This window comes from Engystomops pustulosus, chromosome 1 (assembly GCF_040894005.1).
Source record: "Engystomops pustulosus chromosome 1, aEngPut4.maternal, whole genome shotgun sequence".
NCBI lineage: Eukaryota > Metazoa > Chordata > Amphibia > Anura > Leptodactylidae > Engystomops > Engystomops pustulosus.
This window is the reverse complement of record NC_092411.1, coordinates 247,644,591-247,668,619: the sequence shown is the minus strand read 5'-3', so window position 1 is coordinate 247,668,619 and position 24,029 is coordinate 247,644,591. Positions and strand designations below refer to the sequence as shown.

At 39.4% G+C, this 24,029-nt stretch overlaps 1 protein-coding gene across 2 annotated transcripts in view; it reads right to left on the bottom strand.

The window, feature by feature from the left end:
- GPM6A (glycoprotein M6A) overlaps positions 1-24,029 on the bottom strand; it is a 162,984-nt gene that overhangs the window by 3,475 nt on the left and 135,480 nt on the right. For both annotated transcript variants that reach the window (XM_072123747.1, XM_072123740.1), the window contains exons 2-6: positions 22,081-22,273; positions 12,140-12,296; positions 8,308-8,461; positions 3,330-3,406; positions 1,022-1,087 (exon numbers count right to left, since the gene is read on the bottom strand). In XM_072123747.1, the coding sequence (XP_071979848.1) occupies positions 1,022-1,087; positions 3,330-3,406; positions 8,308-8,461; positions 12,140-12,296; positions 22,081-22,273 (647 nt within the window). The remainder of the gene's footprint in view (positions 1-1,021; positions 1,088-3,329; positions 3,407-8,307; positions 8,462-12,139; positions 12,297-22,080; positions 22,274-24,029) is intronic.

Below are 24,029 nucleotides of genomic sequence, written 5' to 3'. Positions count from 1 at the left end.
GCCACAGTCGTTGTCATCCTTTCATGTTATCAATCACTGGTTTTGGGTATTAAGTAGACATGAAATGGTGCATTGCCTAAATCTGTGCAGTGTATTCATAGCTGTCTGTTATTTTTACAGGAATCAGAGACATCCTCCGGCAAGATTACCATAGAAACACAATGGTAGGCGCACACTGTGGAGATACTATAACTGATTAGTCATACTGCTTCAAAACATGACATATATTTAAGGTAGTATTTGTGGTTTAAAGGGTTTTTTTGTCCCTTTCCTCCTTGATTATTCTTAGGGCATCACAGGTAATTCCACTGTTAGACTCAGCAATAATCAGAAGGTGAAGACTCCGTATGTAAGTGAATGGGAGATGAGATGCATTTTCTGTCTCGTGACAATACAATGGATGGACCCTTCTGTTTCTGGCTCTATAAAGTGTATGGGCTGGCCATCAGAAATGACTAATTGGTTAAGATGCCCCAACAATTGGTACCTCACTGATTGATGTGGGATTCAACCAATTGACTACTAATGATTTACTATGAATAGAAAACAGTATGAAAAATCAAGGGTGGGGGGGTCTCAATTTAGCCCACCCCCGATTTGTGTCGCGTGAAAGCTGGCGTGATTTCATCACCGGCGAGATCCCCGAAAAGTCATGAAAACCGACGAAAATGAGGCCGCGGGACCCTTAGTAAATAAGCCCCATTATCTTGATCATCTAGCTAGTATCACCAGTCACCATGGGGGTTTTATCTATGCATACAAACATATTAGCCATAAAAGATCATAAAAACATTTTCTGGTTAGGGATTGCTTCTATCCGACATCCTTGATCTCTATGTAATAACAACCTCAGATGAGACTTATTAATACTGGGAATAACAGTTATCAAGTGAACTGAGCAGCAGATTGTGCAGTCCTGTTCTATAGATGTCATATAGGTGCACCTTGTGTTAGTGAGTTTCTATTCACCAAGCACATATTTTTTCTAAAGTATCTATGATCTCATTACATTACAGCTTACCATAGCAATAACCGCAGCTCCAGCTCCAGCCAAGGCAACAATAAAGAGATGGAAGGTCATGTTTAGCTGTAAAATAAACAAAAGAAGAACAAGATAAGAAAATTAAGTGAATAATCTACAGTGATGTACAGTCAGTAATTTGAAAAAAAATATCATAATGATAATAGTATTTTAACATATGTCTATAATGCGACTTTAAGTAAATGTTCACTCTTTACGCAGAATATCAGCATTTTTAGTAAATAATAAGCAATTGGGCAATGTCCCACACCTGGCATCTTCACCAATTACCTGCTTAAAATGATGACAGATAAATCTAAGGCTTCCCCAGTCTACCAAGTACAGTGCCATAATATTTATTGTGGCGGAGTTTGGTATTGCAGCTCGGCATCATTGACCTAAATGAAAGGGAACTACAAACCAGCCATGTGACCATTCAATGTTATAACACAGGCCGGAGAAGTGGAAGCAGCACTCAAACAGGTGATTGGTGACGGTCGACAGGTGTCAGACCCACAGCTTTCTGATGGTAATGCCCAGTTCTAGGGATGATTTTAAAAAATCCTATAATCTCTATATACATTGGGGGATATTTAGTTTTGCCCAGTGGCGAGCGCCTGTGTATGATAAATCTTCCCCATTATTATTCATGTCTAAGCAGGTCAAATTGGTGTCATTTAGTTTATGAATTCAAATGATTAGTCTTGAACTAAATAATGAAATACAGTAAGCCTTCTGTTACCTGTAGAGGGAGCTAAGGAGTATGCTGTTCTCTCATGGTTAATTTGAATAATATATATACCAACATTTATAAGGGCTGTTTGCATTGCACAATGTTGCACAGATAAAAGAGCAGAGCATACTGCATTATTATATATGGAAGATAACTGGTGTGAGCCTTGCTTTACTTTATTGCTACTCAATGTTACTTCAGTTGCTCTGGGACTTGGTATCAGAAAAGGATCCTGAAATGTTACTACATTCAGAGACCTACAAACAATGTGGACGTATGTATATCAAAGACTGAGCCAATGGCAGCTTAAGGCTACTTTCACAGAGCCATAGCGGACTCCATTATGTGTCCCCATTACAAAAATCCGGAAAAATGTTAGACATCTGAAGACAGGAGTTATACAAAACTTTATAGTCAATAGGAGCTTTTGGTTTCTGCTAGTGACTATGATGTCTCTTATGCAGAACATCAGAAATAAATGGCAGCAGTGTGAACATTCCCTGACGAATTGCTGTCACCCAATTAATTACCTGACTTCTGATTTTTTCACAGATTGGACACAAGTTTATTTTTACAGACCCAACCCATTGGTCCATAAAAAAAGAATATGTGATCCTACAAAAGATCCAAATTGGCTGTGCAAGGCATTATTGTGTCTAAGAGAGCTACTTTAGCTGGTGGAAGCAAAGGAGAGCTCCAAAAACAAGCCAAGTAGCCATTTTTACGTGTTTTAAGGTGGTTCTAAGTAGTATGCCATAACCAAACATTATTTCTACAGTTCTGATATTATTATTACCATCACATTCTCTGCCCACAATTAGTCTCTAAACCAGATCGTCACATATGATCTAGAATGTCCAACTGAGGAAGAGTACGAACATGTGTGATTTTTTCCCATACCATCGTATATACTTAAAGTTAATTACAGTTCTTATCTCCATTACAGTTATTATAAGTGTTGTCCAAGACCAGCAATAGAAAAATACATTTTTATTGTATTTCCTATTTTAGCACCCCTCCACTGGAACAATTTCTAACGATTTGGCACAGGCAAAAAAGTAGCTGGGTTGGGATACTGACTGAATTGTATATGGTTCGTGTATCATGTTTTGACTTTTAATGGGACAATAAAGTAATCGATTTCTGAGTGGTGCAGAGAAATTTCCTTGTATTTGTTTTATCCTCACCAACATGACAGGGTTTTTCTATAGCAACCCCTCCGTTCCTCCTTCTTGTACTCTCATGATTCATATCCAGTGAGCAACTTGTAGTTCTTGTACCTAAAGAGTAACTCACCCCTCTCTATGTGATAAGAGGGAGCTCCAATAAGCTGTGATGAACTTACCCCCAAAATAAAATGCATTTTATGCCTGCGTATAACCCATTAATCCAGCATATTGCTAGATCTATTATAGTCATTCTAACTAATTACATGCTATGATGAATCCTATGAAATATCAATTTCTGGGGTGCAGCACGTAGCCATTTACTGTCGGCTGCTGTTATTCAGCACCATTGCCCTTGTAAGAACAGAATCAGGTGTAAGATTCATGTGCGTGGGATTGTATAACTCACATCAGTAGATTCACACATCCTAAGGAAGGCTTCAGACGGGGTGCACAATTTCTTCTCCTCACCAATGGTAACAATACCTAACAAAACAATGAACATTGTCAATAAGCTTAAAAATACATAATAAATGAAAAATTTACTTTTTAATAGTCCTATAAAACATACCCCTTACACATATAAACTCTACAATGTCAGCCAGTATACGCTATTATATACAATACTTAATTAAGTCCCCTTTACAAAAACTACAAAAAACCTTACATGTTGTTATTCCATATTCTTTTAGTTTAGGGAAACACTAGGATGAGGTCACCATGAAGTGGTTGGTTGGTCAAAATGTATACCAAGAATACTAAGATCAATGTACAGGGTGTGTCCAAAGTCAGAGGACAACCTTTTATTTCAGAAACAAAAGGGTAAATGACATATCTGAATACCCCAGTAGGTAATGAATGAGGAAGCATATCTTCAAAGCTATGATTGGAATAAAAGTCGCCATGTTGGTTTTAGGGCAATTTTCTTTTCCATTGGAAAACTTGGCAAGTAGCATATCGGAGAAGATTGGAATTGTCTCAATCAATTTCCACTAATAGTAATAGTACCAAAAGTAGAAATAGAACCGTCATGCACAGATATGTGTTGCCCATGGTGCTGGATAAATTCATGGATCTAATTGTTATGAACCCCAATGAGTATTTATAGACAATCTCTTTGTGAAAGGGGTTGTCCTTTTTATGTTAATTTTTTTTCACCCTCTGTGCCAATTTTACCTGTTATGTACACATTCCATCCTTCCCAAACGTTCTCTTATCTTATATTTATTTCTTTTTACCTTTTTGCACAAATTGCTCTGCTCATATTTAATAAGATGGCCGCCCTGCGCTTCCATGGGACTTCACGTCCCATCATCCTCTCCTTCAAAGTTGCTTATTCGTGTCCAGCGATGGGCTGTGTGCCGCGAATCACATACGTGCATAACTACAATCGTGCACATCAATATTCTCCCCCGTGCCCTTCATATGCGGGCACGCTCCCATTAGATGCAGGGAAACAAGAAGCTATGCAGCGAGAGAAACTTGCACGCATGCGCGACAGAAGACAATGGCAGGACAACAAGTCATTTCCGAGGGGATAAGGGGGTAAACGAATGAAGGTATGGTGATATAAATTATTTTGATTGCTAGATAACGGGCACAAAATTTAAATTTCGTTAAATTATGGACTTGTATGAAATACGGAGAAAAAGCTTAGGTGCTCCAGTTTTTTGGACTGGTGCCTTAGTTTTCTAAGCAGAAGATCTGCATTCTTTCTTTCTTCAGGTTTCCCAGGATGCTTCAAATATTTTCCAACAATTCTGTTCAGCTTGACACTGATGCCAAGGGATCCGTTGGTTCTATCTCTGTGTTAGCGCCAATAGTTTTAGTGGTCTTGTCCACTGGGAAACAGACTTCTATATCCAGTGGAGTCATTCTGTTGTGACTTTCTCTTGGAAATGTGAAGTATAATCCCATGAGGCTCCACAATATATAAAGCACATTACTTATTCCAGAATGATGTATGTGACAAGTATAATGCTTTGTACCCTGCCCTGCTATGATATACTATGGTGCAGCAAGTCTCGCCATAAAAATCTATCTCTTACAAGTATGTGTAATCATCTGTTAGTAATAAAATCCATCTATATCTGAAGCGAACAAAAGGAGCTATAATAATGTTCACAGGAACTCCTGACCTTAAAACTAAATCAACAAAGACAACTGCAGTCAAACTCTGGAGGAAAGAAATATGTTTCTGCTCTTACCAAGGGACACCGGTCTGTGCGCCAGAAAAGAGAAAGCGCGGATGTGACCGAACTCATAACAAAGACGTAAAAAAGAAAAGTGGTGTGGAAAATTAGCTGTTGATACCGTGGGTTGCAAAAGTATTCAGTCTCCATGAACTTTTCCTCATTTTCAAATATATTTCCAAATATATTAGGTATGATAAACCAGGGGCACATACTTATAGGCCCTATGCTGACAAATGTATGGGGGCTGTTGCTAGGGGCGCACAACTTATGGCCGCATCATGGCCCCCATAGGTGTCTATGGCACCCGGTCAAGGTGCAGTGAACACACGCTGTCTCTCCAGGTCGTGACCAAGCCAAGAAACTTCACAGAACAATATAGGACATTATGGCACAGCCACTCAGCTTAAAATGGACTGGGAAGAGGCGAGGAGAACTCACCCCTCCTCTCTCCTGCCATGGCAAGGGTGAGCACACGTTTGTATGGAAGAGGCCATAGTTCCAGGCACTGTGACTGTGGTAATCTTCTTATATTTGTTATCCATGGCCTCCTTCCTTTTAAAGCTACAACATGAAAAGGCTCTGGTGATTCCCCCAAAACCCTTCTGGTTCACTAGCATAATTTTAAAAGTTCATTATAGAAGGAAGGAGACCATGGATAACAAATATAAGAAGATGACCACAGTCACAGTCCTGGATCTATGAGTTAGTGCCCCTGGTTTATCATGATGGATTTTGATAGTAGATTTCCTTTAAAATGTCCTATTAGATTGTACTTTATTAAGCTCCATCCACCTGTCCATGGTAAATCTTAGCAATGCGACAGTATTATGCTATTACCACCAGGCTTCAGAATAGGAATGGTGTGTTTCTGGTTATTTGCAGTGTTGTCTTTCCTCCACACATATCATTTGCCAGTTAGGCAAAAAGTTCCACTTTCTTGTGACCAGACCAACTTCTTCCACATGCTTGATGTGTCCCCTAAATAGCAAATAGGGCTACTTATGGCTTACTGCCACTTCTCCTTTTTAGTTTAGGTGGATGGTCATGTCTTGGTAGATTAGCAGTTGTGCCATATTACTGCTCCGTTAGACATTTAGAGCTAAAGTTATATTTTTAAAGCCTTGCCCTGCAGTACAATTTTCAACAACTTTATCAGTGTTCCTTTCTAGATATGATAGGTTGTTCACTAATGTTCTCTAGCAGCTCTCTGAGGTCCTCACAAACAATATAGACATAACTTTATACTTTGGGGGTTGGTTTTAGGAAAGGTTCTGAAGGACATGTGAGTAGTTGGCAGATTTACTGCAAAAATGTCATATGTGAGTATTCTGATCAAGCATTTTGGGAGGAATGGGTTACACCCTGTATGAGGTTTGAATATTGTTATAGAAAGTTTTCCTGTGGTATCTATTCTTGGATGCCAATCCTCACTACTGCTTATCTCCGCACTCGGGGAAGCATATGTTAGGCATTGACTCTGGTAACCTGATCCGGTACCGAGTCATCACGTGCTTGATATCCCCTGATGAACCCCGTAAGAAACGGGGGGAAACGCGTTGGGATTTAAAAACAACTGACAACTGCCTGAAAGGCCCTTCAACACCTTATGGACATTTAGGGACAGCATAGACACCAGGGCAAGTTTGGGACCGCCCTTGTCAGGGCGGGAGCAAAGGGGTGACAGGAGAAGTTGAGACTAGGGCTATTTCTCCATTGGAGCCACCGGTCCCGTGTCATCCCAACACCACAATTGAGCCATTATCCATCAAGCTGCATGACTGGGTGAGACCATTCCATTTTTCTCATTTTTCTTTTTTGTGTCATTTGTGGTTATATATGTAAGGCTCTTGTGATTCACTCTTTGTAGTTTAAGAGCCTCGTGTAACAAATTGTTCTCTGAAACTACTTATTCAAACTGTGCCCTATATGTATGCTACTCCTGCTCTGACTATACATAATTGGTTTTGTCATACACGACCATAAGTCTAATAGTAGTGTCTAATGGCTGGTCCAGTTATGTCCGGTGCATAAGAGTACTAATCCCTGTGACTCTTGTTTTGGCTACACATGATAATATTCCATCTAGTAATGGTAGTCTATGGCTGAGCGGCGTCATTCAATGTTATTTGTGTGTGTTATCTGTACGTCCTATTTTTTATTGGTTGACCTATTAAAAGTTATATTTTAACATAGCCACTTTCTGCTTATCAATATTTGTTAAATAGGGATTCAAAATATGACCTTAATAAGGCCATTCGGTTGGAGGTCTATAGTTGCAGTTGTTGTACAAACAATCCCAAAAATTACTGCAAGAATTCTGCCAACACAACCTTACATATTAGTCTAATTGTGTTAAACTGGTATTGGCCTACATTATTTATCTCTTGTCCCCTCAGCGCACAACTCTCCCCACATGAACCCTAGACCCAGCAATTTCTTCCAAACATCTTATGAGAGTTCACAACATTAATATTTTTATGAATATTAATTAGAGCTTTCTTTCTGCTGAAGACAAGTGCCAAGCACATAGTAACTGGCAGGAGGGCTACCAGCCTGATTAGGCATTGGCAGTAATTACTGTGAAATTTATTAGGATGGAAATTACATGCATAAAAAATTCATTTTTTGTAACGGACACAAAAAAATTTCATGTCCATGATTACTTTTTTCTACACGACTAGTACTTCAGAATATGATATGCTGTCCAGCAGAAAAGATACTCCAGTCTGTGTATAGTAATCCTATACCTGGGTCTTGATTTTCCACTCAATAAAGGTTTGCACACATGGTTGGGGGGGCCTTATTATGGCCTTTGAAACGGAAAACTGGCAGTGTTTTTTTTTCCTCTCTGCACCTAAATTTATGAAGTATCGGTGATTAATATTGGTGTTTTGCGACACCCTCCACTTTATTTCTGGGCGCAAAATTTTGTGAATCGCCACTTGTAAATCCACCAGTTTTCTGCTTCTATATTCCGACACATTTTTGGTGCTTTTTGTGGCGCAGAAATAGCCCAGCTAAGAGCTAGTCAAGGGAGTTCTAAACCTTTCAGTCTGTGTGCCAATTAATTCCTTGCGCCACAAACTTATATCCCATTGAATAATATAGGGTTCTTGCACCACCCTGCACCAAAAGTAATAAATGCCCCTCATGGTGTCTCTCACTGGAAATAAATATAATAAAATAACTTACCAAACTGACGAAGATCCAAACAAAAGTTAGCTTCATTGACTAATGTAGCGTTTCGGCAAACAGTCCAAATATTGAAGTACATGTAGACTGGTAGGGAGGTGAAGGCTGTGACACCGAGCCAGGCTAGCATGAAGAGGTATGTCAGCATAATAAACTAAAATATAAATAGTTGCATTAATATAATTTCATATATAATAGTAACAAGGACAAATTAGATAAGGGGAAATCTTAACCACTAAATACACACCATTGTGGTTCCACATGAAGTTGTTGTTTTTTCCAATATAAGACTTTTGAGGTAAAGTCATACAGCATCTGTTCCCAGAGGCCATTTTAGTCTATTAACTCTGATCCATTAATTCTGATTAATTTCAGATGACAAGAAAAATACAAACAACCCGTTGCACAGACAATAAATGAGATGGCTCGAAAATGGTTATCCTCAGGTTGGAGTTTAAAAATGAAAAAAATTGCTAACCAATGTTATAATAATATATTTATTGTATATTACAAATTAACATTACTGATTTAAATTCTTTAAAATAATCCTTATGTGTGACAAGAAATATTATTAAAGGGGCAATACTACATATACTTGAGTTTTTATCCCACTTGGTTTAACCTTGAGTATAAAAAAAGAATAAAATTAGTACTCACCTCTCGGCTTCCTATGTACCAGTGCGGGTAGAGGCGGTATCACGCACACTGCCCTGCACACACTATGGTCATGGTGTTGCTGACTGACGATGTCATGGACCTATCTCTACCCACACTGCTACACAGGAAGCCAAAAGAGAATGGGTACTGCATTGAGCACCAGAGGAAAGAATTGAGTTTATTTTTTTTATATATATAATGAGAGGCAGGCAATGGGCATTTCATTAGTGAGGGGAAGATGCTGAGCATTTAATTAATGGGGGAAGGCTGCTGGGCATTTCATTAATGAGGGAAGGTGCTGGGCATTTCATTAATGGAGAAACTGCTGGGCATTTCATTAGTGGGTAGGCTGCCGGGCATTTTATTATGAGTGGAGGCTGCTGCACATTTCATTAGTGGAAAGGCTGCTGGACATTTCTTTAGTGGGGGAGGCTGCTGGGCATTTTTATTATGAGGGGGGCTACTGGGCATTTCAGTAGTGAGAAGAGGCTGGTAGACATTTAATTAGTGAGGGGAGGTTGCTGGGCATTTTATTAGTGAGGGGAGGCTGCGGGGCATTTCATTAGGGGGAAGGCTGCTGGGCATTTCATTAGTGATGGGAGGCGGCTGAGAATTTTATTAGTGAGGAGGCGGCTGGGTATTACATTGGCAAGAAGTGGCTGCTGGCTATTTGATTACTGGGGAAAGCTGCTGGGCATTTCATCAGTCTGGAGGCTGTTGGGCATTTTATTAGTGATGGGAGGCGGCTGAGAATTTTATTAGTGAGGAGGCGGCTGGGTATTATATTGGCAAGAAGTGGCTGCTGGGTATTTGATTACTGGGGAAAGCTGCTGGGCATTTCAACAGTCTGGAGGCTGTTGGGCATTTTATTAGTGAGGGGAGGCGGTGACAAATTAATTCCCTACCCTAGGCTCATACTGAAGTCAATTCATTTTCCCAGTTTTTTTTTGTGTTAAAATTAGGTGCCTCTGCTTATATTCAAGTCAGCTTATACTACTAGAATATTACTAGTGCTCAGCCCCCAGTCATCATTGTGATAAATCACTGGCTGTAATGGATAAGGACATCATATCTGCACCGTAATAAAGAATGTTGTCAAACCAGGCTACACCGAGAATGGAAAATAGGAAATCCACAAGTAAAATGTGCAGAGTATTTTAATGTTTTTTTTTTACAAGAATGCTTTAATGGACTTTTATTTTATTGGATAACTCTCACTTAAGATTCTTGTAGAATGAACAGGTGGGAATTGTGAAACAGTATGAGAAATCATAAAAACACAAAAAATAAAACAAAAAAATGCAGCCGAACAGCCAACATTGTGAATGATTTGTGTTGTAACTGGAGAGTGCTTAGTTGAAGCGGTCACTGTGTTGTGTCTCAAGACTACAGAGAGACCACAATACAAGAGGTGGAAAATGATCCTGGCTTATTTCTAGGAATCCACTGAGCTTCAGTATTGTATACCAAGAGCTATTCATATTCATAGAATGTATCCATCAAATGTCTTTCTACCATTCAAACTAGTGATGAATTAAGAAGAATCCACACTAGTAACTACTTTATGTACATGCTGTATGTCACTGACTATAACTTTAGGGACAAATCATGCATTATCACATGGAGTAAAGAAGCCAAATGGATTGTATACGGGTTATTTCCTGTGTTCCATCTGTCCTCCTGCTAATTAGAATCTGCTGCCTATCGGCTGACAGTACTTGGCACCAATTACTATGGTGTTAATAAAAACCCTTCGCACTTTATTAGTGAAGAATTCTTCATTCGCATTAACTCCTAGGAGCTGCTTGACTCTACACCAGAAAAATCTATTAGGTAAATGATAACGTTCACAAAACATTTATGTGGGTAAATGACAGCACTGATCAATGACAGACATGTTGTAACTCCAGCGTAAACAAGGCAGATGATTGATGCAAAGTGTCATCTCCACTGTTTTTCCTATTCTAATTCCTTCAGCAATTTTACTATAGTTTTGTGATACAAAAATGGGTTTACTTTTGGGAATTTTTTAGATTATCTTGAATGGTTTACAAATTTAGACCTGGTAAATCTGTTACCAAGTTTCTCCAAATCTCCTGATGTTTGTTTCTGTTCTCCCTCTACCTTTCCCCTGCTCTCCTGTAGGACCTCTCATTTTCTAACTCTGTACTCTAAAAGAATGGCAAACTAGAAAGAGCAGAAGTGGATATGCTCATCTCAGAGGCAGCAGTACAGCCAGCTATGTAAAGGAGTTGAACAGAGCTACGGCAGCAAAAATGTAGAAAAAAAAGGGTTATCAGGGCTCCAATGTTGTGGTGTACAAGCCCTAAAATGAAAGCAATACCTTACAAACCAGCAGGCATTGCGATTATTATCCCCTTAAAGCTACGCACTTTCACACTCCCTACAAATTACGCTGCTACAGACTTGTAAATATTTGCCTTGTAGGGCCTGGTGTAGGTTTGTACACCGTGCAGTACGGCCACCAGATATATCAAATGATTTACAATTACGGGCCCTGTGTGCTGTAGAATTGTGTTATGATCTGCAAATGTTTGGTCCGACTGTTTTCAAAATTCTGCAGGCTGGGGAGAGATGTTTAAAAAAACAAAGGTGTACTCACCTCCTCTGTTGCCCCAGTTTCCCACGCCACTGTCTATTTGTTTACAGGGGCTTAGCAGAGTTCAGCTTCAGACGGCACACCCACCTGTCCCTATTCCCGATGCTGTAGAAGGCGCCGAGGTGTGGGCGGCCACTTTGGCTGTCCACAAGCTGAACTCAGTTCATCTTTTGAGCCCTTGTAAACAAACAGGGGGACGGCCTGTACATCAGGAGTGCCAAAGGAAGTAAGTACACGTTTGGTTTTTTAAAAAAAATCCCTCCCCAGCCTGCCTGCTGAATAAAAACAGACAACCCCTTTTAACATTCAAAAGTTATACCTAGTGTGCAGTCACGGGGCCCACTGCACGCCCCCGCCCCCTTCATACCCATTTGCCATAACAAATGATTGCAATTACTGAAAAAAATCAATGGAATAAGTGCCTAAAGGCCATAGATGAAGGTCTGGGTACAGGGGAGATTTCTGACATTATCACACAAAAGGCAAATCTTTACCTTACACTAGAACAACAAAGTTTATATAGAACGATTTTACAGAAATAGTATAGTAACATACCCATGCGCTCACACATCTACCACAAGTTGTGATTTTGAAATCCCCATAGAGATCCTTAATGGCACCAGTTGTAAAGAATCCTTCTACCATCAGCAAAATACCATAGACGAAGAAGGCAGCTGCAATCCCGTAGATGACATACTTGAAAATATCAATCCTAAGGAGAAGAAGGAGAAGAGATTTGTGAATAATTTCTAATGTTAGTGTATAACTAATGCTTTTATCTTAATGGCATATACAATTAGGCTGCGCAGTATGCAGTGCCAGTATATGAAGAAGTTAATTATGAATTAAGCCAATAAAGCAAAAGAAAGCGATAAAGGGATCTTAATGATTCAAGACAACATAGAAAGCCATTAGAAGATTATATTAACGTTATAAGCCACCAAGCATTAAATCCTTAGAGCAATATCACATAAATGCATTACATTTCTTCCATATATTCCTCGTATATGGGTTATGTGTAATATGTGAGTTCTAATATACAGTTTCTAACTGTATACGTTCTAAGACCATATATACCATTTCCTCTTGGACAGACACTGGATAGTCATGTCCTGATTTGTGGTGACTAGACAATCGAAGTGGGGGTTACTTATCACTAGGCAGTTCCTTGGGACAGTTCTATGTCTATTTTTGGTCTACTTTCTATCTGGGATTTTAATTTCAAAAAGTCCCCAAAAAGTCTCAAAATGCATAAAAAGTCCCAGCACATACACCAGTAGGGGATTGGAGTAACTATGAGACTATTTATGGGACTTTTTGCAAAAGTCCCAAGTCATGAATGTGACTGTGTAGGGTGTTGCAATAGCAGTTCTATGTTTACTCAAGATTAATGAGGTGGCCGAAATAGCCCAGTGAGATTTTTTAGCAGTGAGAAGTCTTGAAAAACGTCAATTCAATTTTTTTACACCACAAAAGTCCTGGATAACCAATGATAAATAACCTCCATTTTTTTGCACTGTATTGGGGGAGATTTATGAAGCTTTCTGCACCAGAGTTCTGCATTAATTTTCCCCAATGTCTCCACATCTGGCAGCACGGTGACTTAGTGGTTAGCATTAGAGCCTTGTAGTGTTGGCGACCTGGGTTCAACATCTGCAAAGAGTTTTTTATGTTCTCTCCATGTTAACCTGGGTTTCCTCCGGATCCTCCGGTTTCCTCCCACAGGTTAATTGGATTGTGAGCCCAATTGGGGACAGAGATCGATTTGGCAAGCTCTGTGCAGCGCTGCGTAATCTGTGTGCGCTATAGAAATAAAGGAATTATTATTATTATTTGTCATTAAAGTGTAGGGAATTGGTTTAGCTGAGTGAAAGGCTTTTGACTAGGGTCAGCTATAACCAGGCAGAGGAAACAAAGTCTGCTACAACCAAAGTCTGTCTGTGTTTTCAAAATTAAATCTAACTAAAAGTAGATTTAAGACATAGCATAATACTAGAGTAATTGTTATTGGTTTATTCGCTAAAAAAACAAATTCTTGGGGGCCCCAAAGTCTTTAGTGTGAATGAACAAGCTGGGTACTTGCATGATCACTGCTCCAGAAATTTCTAGAAAAATGAGCGAGAAACCCATGACAGCACTCGACCAGTGTCATGAAAGTGAGCATGGCCTTGAAGGCGCACTATTACTTCATTCACTCAGATAACCTGTGGAGCCACAATTTCAAGGTAACTGAGATTCCAGTGGTTAGACCTTTGTAATTGTGCACTTTGGGGCACATTTACTAATGCCCCTGCACCAGTTTTCTGTTGGACTTTGCCTTTTCTTTTCAGTGCAAACTGCTTACACAGGCATTTAATAAGTGTCTGAGACACATTTCTGGCACATGCAACACAATTGTTGCACACGCTGCCCTATTCTTCATGTGCACAAATTTCTGCACTGAAGGGGCCACAGTCAAATCAAACCACATTTATCATGCAAAGTTGGACAGAATTGTGTTGCAAGCCCTATGTCAAAGGTGCACCAAAAAAAAAGTGGTGCACTCTTTCAGGGCAGTGCAGGGAGCACCAGATCCATGAAGAACTGTCGCCACAATTCATGAATCTGGCGCCCTCTGCACACTACACAGGAAACTACACATAGCAGCAATGTTATTAGTAAATGTGCCCCATTTTGTTTTTGTAAAAAAAACTTTTTAAAAAATTCCTGTGCATACAACCACTAATATGAAATGGACAAGTGTCACATATCCTTTATATTCCCTTAATTTCCACAAAGGCGAAAATTCATGTTACACACAACTCAGAACCCAGGCGGAGCTTGTGACCTCCTTCTAGACTCAGCCTGAAACCAATTCCACTGTCTGCACTTTCTGTACAGCATCATAACATGACAACTGTTCTAGAGGATCACAATAATCATATGTGACAGCTACAAAAACGGTTAGAAGGGGATAACAGAAGAAATCTGATATATAGTTGGAACTGAGAAAATGATTTAACAATTCACAGTTTTAATGTACAGGTGGTCCCCTACTTAAGGACACCCGACTTACAGACAACCCATAGTTACAGACAGACCCCTCTGACCTCTGGTGAAGCTCTCTGGATGCTTTACTATAGTCCCAGATTGCAATAATCAGCTGTAAAGTGTCTGTATTGATAATCCTTGGTCCCATTACAGCAAAAAAATGTTTAAACTCCAATTGTCACTGGGGCTGAAATTTTTTTGTCTGGATCTACAATTATAAAATATACAGTTTCGACTTACATACAAAATCAACTTAAGAACAAACCTCCAGACCCTATGTTGTACGTAACCCGGGGACTGCCTGTATTGAATTATTTTATATTTCATTGTACTGAAATATAGTACAGCTGTAGTACATAACTATCAATTTTATTTACTATAATTACTCCCTAAGTTAGCCTTCTGTGAACTATGGACTATTCAAAGGATCATTCAGGAAAATTAGATGGTGATCATGAAAATTAGATGGATGGAGTCCAGCCCCTCAAGTCATTGGAAGACTCCATTTAAGCAAGTGCTGCAACCCCTTTATTAACAGGACTGTGTGTTATGTAGTGGCTATGCCTAGAAGTTTCTTTATCCATTCAATTATGATAAAATGTACAGCACTGTACCCCACAAACAATGAAGAGGTTGGTCTAAGAACTGGAAATCAGAACAATCTGAAAATGATGATCTTTCCTAAAGTCAATAGAAAACCTCTATATCTAGTTACTCTGAGTTCTGCTGCTTAATTTACATCAGCCCAAAAAGGTTAGTTACATAAATAAAGATTTAGCTCTAAGACAATCATTTTTAATATTCTCATGAGAAGTATCTGGCTTTACATAGTCTACATTTATTTTCTTGTATTTTATTAAAGCATAACGAATAGGAATTCTGACAATGCAGACTAATAGATAAAGCACTTATTACTAGGGGTGTGTAATAAAAGAATACACTAGAATTTGTGGGGGAGGTTATTTCTTGAACATCAAATCCTTAACAAATATTAGTCTTTAGACTGCATCGAATCTACATGAAATCTCTGGATCTGCCAATGATCTCCCAATAATGTACTGATAATAAAACATGGATGCCACAAATGAATTTAAATTTACTTATTTTAGCATTTAATCTATTGGTAAATTTCACATAAACTATAGTACTATACAAGTGAATCTTTATTTATAAGCATATGAAAGTTTTAGTGCATCATGGGCATAGCTGTGAGATCCGGTGCACCTTTTACTGCCTAGTTTCAGTGCCCTACGGCTCCTATTGGAATTGACAGTGCCCGGCTACCCCTGTAAAACTGGGCAAGTATCTGTACATCACACCTCATATCCACATCAACGGGACATTAAAATACTAATTTCCACATAAAAAGATAAAATGATTTTCCCACATTCCGGCCATAGATTTTCTCAAAAAAGTTTGTACAGTTCACCTATGAGGCCATATGTTTAGTTTTTATGTGCCAAGGAGTTGGAAGGTTCCCTTTAAATACTTATTCTTCTTCCTGTCATCCTCACTCCTCCCGCTATGCTTCCAGTCCATATCTAAAACTCCAGAAGTAAGAATGATTTCCAACCACTCGTCTCAGGAGTGTTAGTAATGCATATACTGTGGTACATTTTAAGAGAAAACACTAAGCATCCATTCTCTTAATTCCAACATATAACCTCTAGGGAGTGAGCTCATTTACACAAGTGGTAAGATAAAAATGGAAAACTGCTTGATAGCACTTGCACTTTCATGTTACATTTAGTTTTTAGAACACATATTCTTGTGAGAAGTCACAAACTCTTACATCATACATTATAGATGAAATATTAAACAAATGATAAGCTGCACAAATAAAAATTTAGAAACATTTTACATCAAAGATGCAGTTTATTAAGTACATTCTGTAAGATGAGTTTATTTAAGGGCAGCAGGTCCGTAGGGCTTTTACTTTCGGCAAAGTTTGTTTTTAACATGAGTCAAATTTACAGCACGAATCTTATAAATCTGTAATAGCCTGTGCCTCATAAAAATCACTACTTCCTGGTAAATTTCCCATTAAGGTAATACAAACTCTCTTTTCCTTAGAGGGGTTTTCCAGGCAGCTGTTGTACAAGGTTAGCAAACAAACACATCCACACCTCTATGGAGGGGCCCTCTCTAGTCTCCTGGACATCTGGCTTTACCAACCTGGCACAAATATAATCACATTCATCTATAATGTGACAACTGAGCTAACTGAACGAGGATTTTGAGCTGCCCAAAAATAATCAAAAGAGAAGGAAAGAAAATAGGCACCAAGTTCTAAAAGAAATGTTTCAATAATATGTAAAAATCTACTGGATTGGGAATCTTTCCTAGATCATTAGGATTGAACAAGATAACATCCAACCAGAAGATCAGGAAATTGGATCCGATCTTGTGATAAATTGGGGTCTCAAAACTGAATCATAACAAACAACATATTCTGTAACATTTAAATCAGAAAGTCTAAAACGGTGCCATATTTATTACAGTGGCTTCGGTCCAGATCTTAATTTAATCAGTCTGAACCATTGTGGCTCCAGTTGTCCTCGAAATTGGTATAAAACCCCACTAGTCCTCTTAAACAGTATCCCCAACTAATTAGCATATTTAATTCCCTTGGCGCCCCGTTCATCTATATTCAAAACATCACTCTCCTCATGACGTTGGCTCAATGCACAAGTAAACCTTGTGCTTGCGCGGTGAGCCTCCTATCTCTGTCCTGCACAGTGAGGAGCGAGATTGCTGCTCACTGCGCATGCGTCATTACGCTGTGTAACTAGGCAGAATGGAGTATGCAAACTGCCTAGTTACACAGAGTAGTAATGGGACGCATGACAGAGAAGGCTCACCGCACAAGGTTTGCTTGTTCAGAGAGCCGACGCCAAAAGGGGGAGGCATGGGGCGTCATGAGGGGGGGTGGTGTTTTGAATATAGATTAACGGGGTGTTGAGGGAACGATATATGTAAATTAGAAATTTAGAAATCCATCTGCCCCCAGGACTTTCAGGAAGATGCTTGCATGGAGCCATGTAAAGTTTAAGAAGGTTTATTAAACGATCAACTGATGACTAAGGTATAATAAAAGCATGTCTGCCATGCACTTACTAGTGTGTATAAGAACCTGTACCCAGTGAAATATAGCACTCCCTTTAGTGGAACTATTTTGTTGTACCAAAATTCTGGCTAATGCATTTTATGCAGTTCCTTTTTCCGCAAAAGACCCAACTATTAGATATCTAAGCTCCACCTCTTGTATAGCTATTTACATGTACAAAATCTCATAAACCTACATGCAACCTTTTTTCACCAAAATGGACCAAAATAGAACAACAAATTACAGAATTCTCAACAATAATTAAAAGAAAAGAACTGTCTTTCTGAATTGGGAAGATTACAACCTCACTTCTTCACGTTGGTGACAGGAATGTAGATAATGCTGCATGAATCAGTCACAGATATAAAGTGCAAAGTGATGTGACAAGGGTAACAAGTTGAGGACATAGAAGATAGTAATGGAAATTAGGTATTTGAGACGGGGACAAATTGTGTATAAGGCACAGACATTGTTGGACTGAGAAGCTAGGGCCCACAAGTAAAGTTAAAATTCCTGGGGCCCTCAAGCTCTCTCTTCCTTAGAAAGCCCCCTTCACTGTAATTGAAGGTCCTAGATCAGTGGTGGCGAACCTATGGCACGCGTGCCAGATGGGGCACGCAGAGCCCTCTCTGCTGGCACGCATGCCATCATCCTCCACCGTATGCAGAGGCCCTCAGGTCCTCAGTTTAGAAGAACAGCATCTGCCCCTTGCGCTCATATACAGAGCAGACAGGTCACACTGCAAGGGGTAGATGCAGTTCTTCTACACTGAGGACCTGCGGGCCCCTCAGATGCAGCACTTGGCCGGGTGCAGGACAATGTCTGTGCTCCTGTCAGAGGAGCCTCTAAATGTTTATTAGAAGTTCCCAGTGCAGCGCTGGGAGAAGGAAGCAGCACCTCCCCCTCCTACTAGAAGACCTGAAGTGGAGCCGAAGAAGAGTGAAGAAATCAGGCGATACCTTTTTGAGGCTAACTGAGTATATTTAATGGTGGAGCCGGACAGAGAGAGAGGGAGGGGGATGCTGTGACCCGGAACATCCAGAGGCTGCTGTGTGCCTTCCTCATAGATAACTGTAAGTTGTACAGTGTCTAAAATTTGTTTATACAGTTCACATACATATATACCTGTGCTATGCATATATGTTTGTTTATATGTGACATTTACACACATATGCATAACACAGATATATAATATGTCTTTGTCATGCACGTGTGTATGTGTGTATGTCTGTGTTATGTGTATATAAGTATATGTGTGTGTCTGTATCTGTGCTGTGCGTATATGTGTATATATATGTGCCATGCATACTGTATATATGTGTGTACTGTATATGTCTGTTATGCATACTGTATATATGTGTGTACTGTATGTCTGTGTTATGCATACTGTATATATGTGCACTGTATATGTCTGTGTTATGCATACTGTATATATGTGCACTGTATATGTCTGTGTTGTGCATACTGTATATATGTGTGCACTGTATATGTCTGTGTTATGCATACTGTATATAGGTGTGTACTGTATATGTCTGTGTTATGCATACTGTATATGTGTGCACTGTATATGTCTGTGTTATGTATACTGTATATATGTGTGCACTGTATATGTCTGTGTTATGTATACTGTATATATGTGTGCACTGTATATGTCTGTGTTATGCATACTGTATATATGCGTGCACTGTATATGTCTGTGTTATGCATACTGTATATATGTGTGCGCTGTATATGTCTGTGTTATGCATACTGTATATATGTGTGCACTGTATATGTCTGTGTTATGCATACTGTATATTTGTGTGCACTGTATATGTCTGTGTTATGCATACTGTATATATATTTATGCATACTTTATATGTCTGTTTCATGCATACTGTATACATGTGTGCACTGTATATGTCTGTGTTATGCATACTAATAGTGGTGGTAAACATGTGGCAGTATTATTTGGCCCTTATGTAGGTAAATTACCATGTTGGCACTTTGCGGTAGATAAGTGGGTTTTGGCTTGCAGTCTGGGCACTCGATCGCTAAAAGGTTCGCCATCACTGTCCTAGATCCTAGATCTATCCTAGATATTCAGTGACATTACTGAATATCCTGAAGTCTGATGCATGATGTTAATCCCAGAGGAGGAGGTGTTTAGAGCTCCCCATCTTGACTTTAGTGTTAAACCCTCCATGACTTTATGCAACCAATTTACATCTCTTTTCAAAGTTGATTTTCTGGATGATGCCACCACACTGAACCATGGAAGGAACAAAAACTAGAAGGTGTTACGCTGTTTGACAACATAGTGCTAGTGGTTTATTAGGTAGACAGATGCTTGGTTCTTGTACCATATCTAGGAAGTAAATGTCAAACCATTAAAAAAATGTTTTCATACAGCCCAGGACACATGAAAATCTCAAGCAACCTGTGCTGGGAAGCAGGAGTCCTGCCCAGGTTTTAAATGGATATTTATTCTAGTTAAGATGCTCTTTGCTCTATGTATGTGGGACTGTGCCATTCACCAATCATACAAAAAAAGTTATATGAGATTTAAAGAACTTTATGGACTTTATGTAGGAAAGCCTTGAATACATTAACCATTTATTTAAATGGGTGGAAGGAGAAATATCTTTTAGTGGTAGAGCACTGTTAGTCTAAGTGTTGGAAAGTAACATTGTAGTCCATTTATATATTCAACATATTCAAGACATTTCGACCAACCTATCATCTAGACATCTAGTTCTAGTGTCTAACCAACCAGTATCCTTTCCCCCTTGTACCAAACTTCTTAATCCTGAGGCCTGTTGCTATGTTGGCATTTATGATTGGCATACATAGATAAGAGGGGCTCAAATGCAAGGTAAGAGCCAGTCAGCAGATTATGGACAGGTCTCCCAGGACTATAACAGTCCAAGACATGGGCTATGATGCAAGCTTCTACTAAAAGAAACATAGATTTTATAAGTATCTGTGTTATATAGGAGGAGCTCATAAGCTCTAACAGGGGAGGTTTACATGACATTAAAAATGGTTGCTTCTACTGTACAAATGTTGGCATTTGTTTCCATTTACCGTAACATCTTAATTAAAGGTGAATGGAAAGAAGTCACAATGTGACATACATCCCATAGTCAAGAGTGGCGCTCTTTGTGGAAAACAACAGCTGTTTTTTAGTCATTTCATTCAACCTCATATACAGTACAGTAAAATTCAAAAATGACTATTATGAGGGGTGGGGATAGACAGAATGAAAAAAGTTATTAAAAATAAATTACGAGGGCTAAGTTAACATTGTATATTGTTAAAAGAGAACAATGTGCTGATCGGTAGGGGTCCTATAAATCACCAGAACGTAGGTTGGTTATAACCTCAATGAATAGATAAGCTGGTTGTACTAACTGCTTTATTCTCTGCTATGTCTCTATGGCACTGATAAATGTAGCTTAAAAGGAACCTGTCACCAGGGACCTCATTTTCACTAAAGACAGGTTACAGAAACCCAGCACACCTGCATTTCACATATGCCATTTGCATTACAATATAATTGTGTGTTATAACTTACCTTGCACCCTGACAGAATCATCTGTGTAGTCACAGGGGTTGGCATTTGCATTACAATATAATTGTGTGTTATAACTTACTTTGCACCCTGACAGAATCATCTGTGTAGTCAAAGTGGTTGGGCTTTGGTTTGGTTGCATTTCAAAAAACAAAATGTGACTTGACTGTGCTGTAGACTGCTCAGCTCACAGCCGCCACCGTTGTGCTTCTGTACAGCTTCTCCCTCTCCCCGTGATGTCATATCACGAGGCTGTGAAGGAGCAGGAGGGAGGAGCACAAAGGTAAGGGCTGAGAGCTGACGAGTGAGTAGCACAGACAAGTCACATGTTGTTTTTTGAAATGCATCCAAACCAAAGACCAACGCCTAAGACTACGCAGAGGATTCTGTCAGTGTTCATTGTAAGTTATATATTGTAATGCAAATGTTTAGAAAATGCAGAAAGGCAGATGTTGTGATGGGCGTGATGGGCTCCTGCAATCTGTCTTTAGTGAAAATGAGGGTCCTGGTGACAGGTTCCATTTAATGCAGTACTTGGCTACTTCCGTCAGTGCCATACACAGTTAATAGAGTGACTATATATGATTCTATTCCGGTGTAGCCCTAGAGAACATACAAAATGGTTGAGGAACACACACAGGGTCAGTGAACACACACAGGGTCAGTGCAATAAATAATACCCAGTATGCGATAATATCAGAGACATAAGACATGTAGACACAAGCATCCACTTGGTTTATTAAACTAATCTGTACATTTATTATACTTCTGCAGATACATATGTTATATTTGGATACTATGACTCACATGGTAAAGACGTCAAGTGTGTCCCCGGCACTTCTTGCCATTTCAAAATAGGTCTGCAGAATGTTGACAGTGCCCGATAGAGCCTCGTGACCACAGCCACAGAACAGTGCAACCCCGGCATAGAGCAAGATAGTGGCAATCAATGATGCATACGGAATACCCCCAAGGCATTTTATGCAGCATTCGAAGCAACCTTCAAATAAAACAGATACAGAGATACAAGGTGAAACTGACAGGAAGGAAAATCCTTAATCTAGAAAAACATTAAAAAGTAAATATCACAGTTAAAGGAAATGTCTAATTGATATTTATTTTGACCTTTTTTGACATCATTAAGTTAAAGTACAAAGCAAAAAGAAAACATTTGAGTTTAACATTAGAAATGTTTTTGGTTAATATATACAGACATAATAATATTATCTTTAAGCATGCAGTCACTAACATTCTAAAATAGTGTATGAATCATATTTTGTTTTCTATGTTTGTTTCAGTTCATATGTATAACATTTACACCGTTACCTTACCATATGTATTGCATATGCAAGGAGTCAATGGAGCACATTTACTTACTAAGATCATGAGCCCAGCACGCCCCCCCCCCCCAATTTGTGCCGCATGGAAGCCAGCGCCAAAAACCGATCGTGTGTGACACAATCCCAGCGCAGACACTTGCTAAATACCTGTCCAAGCAGTCCAATTCCCAAAAACGGTGCACAGTCCGATGAAAGTGTGATCTGCAATCCTAAATAAGCCCCAATATGTTCACTCTATCATGATGACACATGAAATTTAAAATAGCTGTCTGAGTGCAGGCATGGGGACCACATCCAGATACAAATTAGTAACACCCACTGGGACCGATTTTGGGGAGGGTCGTCGCTCTCCCTTGACGTGATGGGAAGTGACGACCCTCCCCAAAATGCGGCGAGGGCATGGCCATAAGTGATTTAAATTCTGCTGGTGACTTTGCCAGAGGCAATGAAAGAGTTACCACCCTCAATTAATTCCAGAAACTATCACAAGCATTAATCCAAGGATGGGGGTTGAGCTTAAACGGGCCACACTTTGCGCTATCACACTAATCACTACTGAACAATATCAGAATCAATAAATATCAGATTATGATGTTTTTAATAACATCTATCGATCTGTTGATCTAAAACGTGATAGATATGATGCTGGAGCTAACACAGGGCTTTCAGTGATAATGTGAATAGACCCTTAAGTGTAATTTCCACTGTGGTGCATTTACTACAGGGTTAAGGCCTATTTCAGACAGTTTTTGTCTGATAAAAGGGCGTGACCTTTGGGGAAAGGGGCATGGCTTAGTTTGGCGCGCCATAAAAATTTATCCGTGCACCACAAAATTCTGGCATAAACTAGACCATCTAATAGCTGACTTAGTCCACAGTCTTACACTCCACCAGGTAAATCATCCAGCTTGATTTATCCGGGGCAGAATTATGGTGTACTGGTCTTTTCACCGACAGTTTTAATAAATTTTCTCCCATGTTTCAGACATACAAGACTTTAAATAATCATAATTCTTGGAGCATGACCAGGAATTGGGATTATTTTCTGACTTATGACACTTTGGCATAGAGAGACATAAGTGGGCATAGAGGGACGTGAAGGGGGCCATGTCAGACAGCAGATTGGGCAGCACAGGGAAGAAATGTCCACTCAGACCCACGTAATGGCGCAATTCTACAACCGGCATGGCCAGACATACAACTGCCTGGAAGTGCAGTCACTGACCGGAATTATCAGATAATTAACCTAGTATATCAGGTGCGGAGAGAGCGGCAAGGTATGACAGGGTGTGTTAAATCCCCCCTATATGTTTGCTTATTTGTACATACATTCTAGAGATTAGCAAATTTAATTGTTGATTCGTTGATTTAGTATGAATTCGGGTGAATTCTTTGTAAATCGGAGGCTAGCTACAG